The following is an 8,798-nucleotide window of genomic DNA, read 5'->3' on the forward strand; positions in this document are numbered from 1 at the left end:
GAAGAAGATTAAGAGATCTTCTTGCAAGATCTTGAGAGGGAGTGAGGAGGGAGAGGAGAGGGGACCGTGAGCCAACAAATGCAAAATTTCTTTATTCCATGGCTGCCTTTTACAACCTAAAAACTTCCTATATATAGGCTCAAAAGCCATACAAAGAGCAACACCTAAAGCTATACAAATAGCTACACAAAAGCAAACCTAAATCTAGGACTAATACCTAACACCTTAAATTCTAGTTAGTTTTATTACATTATTTGTAATATGTAAAAAAAAATTTAAAAAAATTGTAATATGTTGTTATCAATTATAATGTTATTCATTTATATTTAAAAAATAAATAACTTATTAATTCTATAATTTTATTATATGAATTCATATTATATCAGATTAATTATATCAAAAAATTTAACTCTTAAGTTAATCTGCATCATTTGCTATCTACATTTCATCATGCAAAATCATTATGGAATCAAATTTCATTAGTTTTTACAATAGCTTTTTTTTGGAAGCAAGTTTCACCCCAATTAATATAATCAACTAGTTTTTTGTGCTACTATTTTTTATTTGAATCATGATATATATGTATTAGTGATTTTTTATGCAACTTGCTCACAAGAAATGCATAATTTTTTTTTCAGAGATGATCAATTACTCACTATGTAAAGCTGAGAGAGCAGACTGAAGAAAAAAGAAAAAAAGTTGAGCCGAAACAGAGCTAATCCGATCCTAAGCAGGGAGCAAATAAACACAGCAGCCACGCAGAAGAAAAAACAATCAGCATAAATAATCCAGCTACCAAGAACTATAGAATGTCAATCCACACTTTAATAGCAGCCGGATTATGTAGGAAAACATGATTAATGGTTTCTAAACTGAAACAACATTGACATTTGGAAGTCAGAGAAATCCGTTTCTAATAAAGCCTGGAGTCAACGGGGAAGAACCATTTCCAATTCCCCATTGAATAAAAGATTAAGCAAACCAGTTAATTTGACATAATCTTTTTCGCACAGGAGACTGACCTTGCTTGAAAAAACTCAAAGAAGGATGAATGTTTTCACAGTACTTGAGATGCATAAAGTTTGCCCACAAAGACTCATTCTTTCAGAATTTCCGCTGAAGTTTAATAGAGAAGACTTTAGAGAAATGGATAATTTTCAATGATTTTTTTTTTTTTTATGATTAATAGTATCAAAATATTTTTAGGGGCAGGGTGAGCACTTGAACCCAATTAATCAGCGGATAATACAAAAAGAAACAAAGAATAGCAAATCAGAACAAAACGACTTTTGATGGAATCAATAAGTTTGTTCAGATTTTATCAAAATTATTGGTAAAGAACCCAAACAAATGAGACATTGAGTGGAATCCCTTAGCAGATGATAGGAATACAAATATGGAATCTAATGTCATGAAGTTCTATTACTTAAAAAAAAAAAAAAACCTCGTTGTGAGCTTGGATCATAACCTTTACAGTTGCATAGTGACATACTACATATGCCCAAAGAATAAGCTCATTCGTAGGCGAGGTTTTTCGCCCTAGCCGCCTCCGTTGGCGATTTTAGGGTTCCTTGCTTTTTTCCCCCGTGCGATCGTTGTTTTTTCTCTGTTTCTCTTCGGTTCTCCTCCGCTTTTCGATTCTGGTCTCGTTGGGGTTTCTGGCCTCGTGGAGGCAGGTTGAGTTTTGGCGGGGATGACTTCGTCCAATGTTTGGGCCCCTCCGTGGGTTTTAATTAAAAAAAAAAAAAAATACTACATATGCCCAAAGATAAAAGCTCTAATGTGTTTCACTTTTGAAAACAGTTTGCCATCCTGTGTTTCCTCACATTCTAAAGCAAATATGATTCTGATTGCAAGGGTTAAAAGGGTTTTTTCATGGTTGATAGTTTGGGTTTCAGATACAAAAGTAAATCTTTCTGGAGGAAGCAAATGATACTGATAACTGCAATTATGTAGGCTTAGGCTTTTTTTTAAAACCATAGTAGGAAAGTTACATTATTGCAGCCGAAATCCGTACGTTACAAAATTCAATTTGCAGTGGAATATAATCCGACGTAAAAAGTGGTGTCATAAAATTATTTGCTGCAAGGAGAATCCACCGCAAACATTTCCGACGGATTTGCAGTGGAATTTCAGCAAAAAAAATACCACATATTCTGCCCAGTCAGTCGGGCAGTTGCTTGCTGCCGCGCCTGACCGGGTTGCTTCCTGCCCGGGCTGACTGGATTGCTCGTTGCCCAGGCCATCTCCCACCTGACCGGCCTGCCTGAGATTAGAACCTAACTCCACTCGTCAAAAATCGTCGCCCTTCTCCACTCGGCCATGGAGATAAAAGCGTTTAAAATGCTTCTTTTTTATTTATTTTATAACTAAGCTTGCATCAGATATGCAACAACAATTTCAGTCACAAATTTGTGGAGGAATTTCTGTCGCAAATCTGCCATGACGAACATTATTCCGCTGTAAATTCCACAGCGAAAAACTGAAATTCCTATAGTGTATGTGGATTCTGTCTGAAGTTATTAAAAAGGATATAATATGTCCAAGAATCAAAACCTTTAGTCCGGTCGCCAAGATGATTATGTTTCGTATGCTTCTCACTTTACCAGTCAACCGGCAATGGAATGTTCTTCAATTGGACGTCACTAACGCCTTTCTTCACGGCGACCTACCAGATGACATCTATATGCGTCAACCGCAGGGCTTCGAAGATCCACGTCATCCACACCACGTTTGCAAACTAAACAAATCTCTCTATGGATTGAAACATGCGCCACGTCAATGGTTCCAGAAATTCACCAATTTTCTTCTCACTCGTGGTTTCGGGTTTAGTCGTTCTGACTCTTCTCTTCTCATTTATTCCAAACATAACATTCAAATATTTCTCCTAATTTATGTTAACGACATACTTGTGACAGGAAATAATCAAGAAAACATTCGGCAACTCCTCCGTGACCTTCACATTGAGTTTGCTTTAAAACAGTTAGGCAACATATCATTGTTTCTTGGAATCCATGTCATTCAAACACAAAATGGCTATTTCCTGACTCAAGAACATTACGCCAACAAACTCATACATGACGCTGGCTTCGATCAATGCAAGAATTCTCAGACTCCGATAGCTCCCGCGACCTCCAACAGACAGCCCAACTCACCTCCGTTTCACGATCCTTCTCTCTATCGCCGCCTCGCAGGATCGCTTCAGTACCTCACTATCACTAGACCGGACATCGCGTTCGCCACAAATCAAGCATGTCAGCGAATGCACAAAACTACCGATCAATATTTCAAGAGCCTCAAGCGGATCCTTAGGTACATCAAAGGAACCAAACACTTTGGCCTTCCTATCCAACCAGGAGACTATCAACTTCAAACATACACCGATGCGGACTGAGCATCCGACACAACCGACCAGAAATCTATCACCGATCACTGTACTTTCATGGGACCCAACTTAATCTCCTGGTCCGTCAAGAAACAGATAACGGTAGCAAAATCATCAATTGAGGCAGAATATCGTGCTTTGTCCGCCGCGACATCCGAAGCTATTTGGCTTCGTTGACTATCCGCCGAGCTGTAGCTATCTCAATATGCTCCGACGATCGTCCACTGTGACAACATCTCCGCCATCGCCATCGCCATCGCCAAGAACTCCGTCTTCCACGCCAGGACAAAACACATCGAAATAGACTATCAGTTTATTTGTCAGCACATTACCAATGGCAACATTCATATTCATCACATTTCATCACAAGAACAAGTCGCGGACATCTTCATGAAACCATTCTCCAGTACTCGTTACAACTATCTTCGCTCCAAATTAACCATCTGTGAACCGGATGATTAATTTGAGGGAGGATGTGAGCAGATATTATTATTTAGCTTATTCTACACCAACTGTTATTTACTCTTGTATCTCTGTTTTCCCTATATATACTCCCTGTAATAGTTATTTGAATAATAAGATTGAATTACTTTTGCTTCTCGATCTCTCTCTCTGTTCCGATCCTCTTCTTCCCTCACTGCTCTCACAGCCTCCTCCACAAATTAGTGAACCAGATATATATCCCAGAAACGAACCAAGAATTCATTTTAGTATTATGTGTGTCAATAAATTTATGTCTTGAGTATCCATTGCTAGTTTTTCTTTTTTCCCCTTTTTTTTCTGAATCATGGGACTAAAATTTTTCCTTTATATGTAGGCTGGAATTGTGAGGAAAGAGCACATCAACGTTCGATTGTTTCATTTCAAAATTTTCATCTTTGGGGCTTCCTCCCATAAAATTCATGATGCAAATGGCAAAATTATGTGGTTATGCACTTATATTGTGGTGTTTTGGATGCAAATTTGATTAATGAGTGTGATGTGGAATCACCTCTCTTATCATTATGCATTTCTATAGATAAAATATAAAAATTGAATCTAACTTGTGTTAAAAGATTCACCACAAGAGAGTGGAAGAGTTTTGCTTTTTAGTTTTGCATGAAAATCTAGCACTCACATAGGAAAATGAAAAGCATATGGGTGATACTATAATTTTTACATGAAAAATCTGTAAAAGGGAAAAATCATAGGGCTTTACTCATTTAATGTGATCCTTTTGTGTGCTCATTCATTAGCATGGAGCTGGCAAAATTCTGGGAATGCGGTCTTTAAGGGATGGATTTGATGTGCCTTCACCAAATGCTTAGCATCTTTCGTTCAAAGATTGATCCCTTGAATGATGAGTGTTGGAGTGAGAGGTTTAGTTGTTGTGGTTGTTACACCTATTATCCATTGAATAGGTGTTCATAGGGCTTACAAAGATGGGGGATTGGTACCCAAAAATGACGCTTAATTGTTGCGTGCAAGATGATTTGTGATAGTAGAGTGAGAGGGTTCTACGTTCTAGTTTTGCATGAAGATTTAGCCCAAAAATAGGAAAATGAAATGAATGCAAGTGATAAATACTCTATCGAGCAATATATATTAATTTTCTATATCATAGACTAAGCTTTCCACATTTAAGTGCATGCCTTAATGATGTTGAAATTAAGTGATTTTGGGCTCTTTGCTTTTATCTCATTAAAGTGCCCGATTTGAGTATAAGCATGCTAGATTTGGATGTCATCTCATCATCCAATTAATGTCCCAAAGTTTTTAATTACCCTTAAAGTGTTTGATTTAGTCTTATATGGGTATGGATTTACCCTCTTTTAGTGTTGATAGGATCATCTTGTCGAGATGATTAATTTGACTCTAAATTTTTTTGATATTTAAAGTTGGATTGTCCTAAATTTATTTTTTAAAGTGTACGTTGAGATTGATAGTTAATCAAGTTGATTTTTGATAACGTATTAGAACTAATTGTGTTATATGACTATCGATTTGATTCAATTGTTATATTTATTAATTTGATTATTAGTTGAAATTTAAGTTGTTGATTTTATAATATCATTTAAATAAAAAAATTATTTATGCTATATTGGGATAAGACTTTTAAATCTTGTTCGAAGTTTGAATCAAGCATAATAATGAAATAAGAATTCTAAAAAAATGTAAATAGCAAATAATTAGAATTTAGCAATCCTTTTTTTTTTTTTTTCCACAAAATAAGCAACTTCTTTTTGAAAGAAATTGTATCTTTCTCCTAGAACAATGGAGCAAACTCCTAAAATTAGAAAAACAAAGTTAAAATTTTAAATATATGCAAGGGAGTTGAATTTATTGCTTAATTATTTATAAATATTCTTAATTAATTGGTTTCATGCTATCATGAATTTTTAAAATGATATATTCTTCACCAAAGATTGATGATATTTTAATTGAATGAATGCCATTTAATATTTTCTATAAAAGTTATTTTTTAGCAATCGAAACAACAACAAGCAGCCATCAACCTGGGCTTAAATAAAATGAAGCAAAAACTACCAATACAGAGAGAATTAAAACCATAAATGATCAGGAAACCGGGAGGAATCCCATCAACACACAACAGAGAAATGCTAATAACCCAATCCAGCGAAAGAAACACAAAATGCTACCTCATGTAAGAAACCAGAAAAGGCAAGGAATGAACTAAATTCAGGCCCACACGCAACCCAAAAATGATCCAAAATCAGATGGCAGAAAAATCCTTCCAGTTCCAAAACCAGCAAAAACAACCTGGAACCAAAGGCAAGACAACCCACCATCAGCACGGGACAAACCACCCAGGCAGTGAAACGGACCACCATATCCGAAAAGGGAGCAGGACAAGTGAAACAAAAGAACCTCTCTAAATAACCAGATGAAACTTAAGCAAAGCTAAACCAAAGAAAAGCAAGACACAAAGGCAAACAACAAAACAGAAGTGAACATCAGGCTAACAGCACCAACAAGACGAAGGAAAACAGAACCAAAACCACACCGACACAACACAAACCTAATTTCTAATATAAGGAGTACCAATTCCATCCTGATAAATAATCCCTCTTAACTGCACAGGAACGTTTTTAACACAATAATCTGTAAAGTGAGCCAAACTGCCACCCCAGGCCGCTTAGCCAACCAATTAACACAGAAATTTATATACATATTTATATACATAGATGATTTGGATAATATTATTCAAATCATCTATTTTAGAAAATATACATATTTATATGTGCTAAATAATCATTTATCGGTCTAAAAATTAAGGAACAAAGCATTACATAATTAATGATAATAAAGAAGGAAGAACTTGCATTGAAATTTTTTTGAGATGGACAATCATCTAGCAGTCAATTTGATAAGAGCACATGAATTGCTTGATGAGGAAGTGGTTGTGAGTCCCATAAGATCCTGCATTTCCACAAGAATCTCTTTGATTGATTGGAAATTACAGATCTGATGGACCACTTAATTAGGAAAAGAATGTGTGCGTCAACTCAGTTAATTATAGAGATTTTAAAGAAGAAATTTCTGGAAAATTTGAGTACAGTTTTAGATTGAAAAATACCGAATGATTTGATGTGCAAGATTTTGCTTTCCTGCACAGGACCAATGACTTCGCTTTCATTCGAAGAAGATCTATAGTTGAAAAGTATACCAAGTTGTCGAGGAAGCTGCTAAGATTGAATCTTTGCTGAATAAGATAACAATTTTGAACCTCTAGAAGTAGAAAATAGTGACGAGTCTGCACTACCACTGGACAAAGTTAAGGATGTGCGGTCAATCTATTAATTTAAAATTCTCCAGTTAATATAATCAATGAGAATTAACAGGAAATGTAAATGAAGTTCAAGCTGAGCTGTTTGATTGTATTAACTTCAGGCTAGTTTTATTACATTTGGTAACTTATATGACTACATAGGTTTAGTGCTTGCTTTTGATTGTGTGTAGCCTAATAGGTGACTACCTTTGTCTATAAATAGATAACAACGTTTGTAATAGAGGATGGTTGAGATGAATAACATTTGAGTAGTTTTACATTGTTTTGTATCCTGTATCCTGAGTGGATCTGAGCCAGCTGGTCATGGCCACCGGATCATTGACATGGATTCGTCGAGCCCCCTCCGGTCCGGTGTCAATAAACTTCTTATATTTAATGACAAAATCTAAATTAACTTACATAGATAACAACATCTTTATTTAATATCTTTCTTTGTCTGTACATAAATACATGACAAGAAAGATCCTTAATTATTACTATATATGCTTAATTGTAACCAAGTTACAAACAAATTAATCTAAATAGTACGTTATATATATTTGTATGGAGTTGCAACAAGGACCAGGTCATTTTTCCTGATCAAAGACAAGCCAAATGCTTCTTCCACATCTACTTCCTCGGGCTTCTTTCCTCCAGGCAGCTTCCAGTCAAAGTGATAGAGTAAATTTGCCAACACATTCTCCATGCTTCTCATACCGAAATTTATTCCTGGGCAAATCCTTCTCCCTCCACCGAATGGAATGAATGAATCTCTAATATCAGCCATATCAACACCTTCAAATCTCTCTGGCTTAAAGCTCTCGGCTTCATCCCAACAAGTTTGATCTCTCATAATCGCCCATGCATTGATCATAACTCTGCTTCCAGCAGGTACTGTGTATCCTCCAAGCTTGATTGTTTCGAGAGAATGTCTTGGTACTAGAAAAGGCCCTGGAGGTCTTGCTCTAAGAGTTTCTTTGATTATCATATTTAGATAAGGAAGATTGCTGATATCTTTCTCCTCTATTTTCCTCTTTCCATTAAGTGCTTTTCTCACTTCTTCTTGAGCCTTTCGCATGATCTCAGGATGTCTGATAAGCTCCGTCATGGCCCATTCCATAATAGCAGCTGTAGTTTCTGTTCCTCCTAGAATCAAATCCTATTATTGAAGAGAAAAATATGAACTTTTAGTCAATTCAATTAAAAAAGTTTTACATATCCGACAAATTGTCTCTGAAAAATGCAAGAAACAAAGGCTGGCCGGCTCAATATTTAAATTACTGATTTCATCTTTAATTATGATTTTAGTTTGGTATATCGATAAATGATAATAATAATTTTTTGTTTCAACGTTCCAAACCACGTGGAGATGTGTTTGGCTTTCACGAGAAAATAGCTTTAAAGTTCTAAAAAATTACTAAACAAGCAAACTTAATTGTTACTTCTTAATATATATATATATATATATATATATAAAGTAATTTTAAAAATCCTTAAAAATCATTTTTGATTGTGTGGGAGCAATTAATTTTAATTAAAAGGTAGAAATACAATTTATAAATAAATAAATAATTATTATGACATAAACTTGATAAAATAATAATAATAATAAAATCCAAACAAAAATTTTAAAAGTAAGATCAT

At 35.2% G+C, this 8,798-nt stretch overlaps 1 protein-coding gene across 1 annotated transcript; it reads right to left on the bottom strand.

Moving 5' to 3' along the window:
* Positions 1-7,254: 7,254 nt before the first annotated feature.
* On the bottom strand, positions 7,255-8,452 carry LOC110106604 (premnaspirodiene oxygenase-like). Its single transcript, XM_020836555.2, has one exon. It carries the CDS (start codon positions 8,272-8,274, stop codon positions 7,705-7,707), a length of 570 nt encoding a protein of 189 aa, XP_020692214.1. The 5' UTR covers positions 8,275-8,452; the 3' UTR covers positions 7,255-7,704.
* Positions 8,453-8,798: the final 346 nt, after the last annotated feature.

This window comes from Dendrobium catenatum, unplaced genomic scaffold, assembly GCF_001605985.2.
Source record: "Dendrobium catenatum unplaced genomic scaffold, ASM160598v2 fragScaff_scaffold_1199, whole genome shotgun sequence".
NCBI lineage: Eukaryota > Viridiplantae > Streptophyta > Magnoliopsida > Asparagales > Orchidaceae > Dendrobium > Dendrobium catenatum.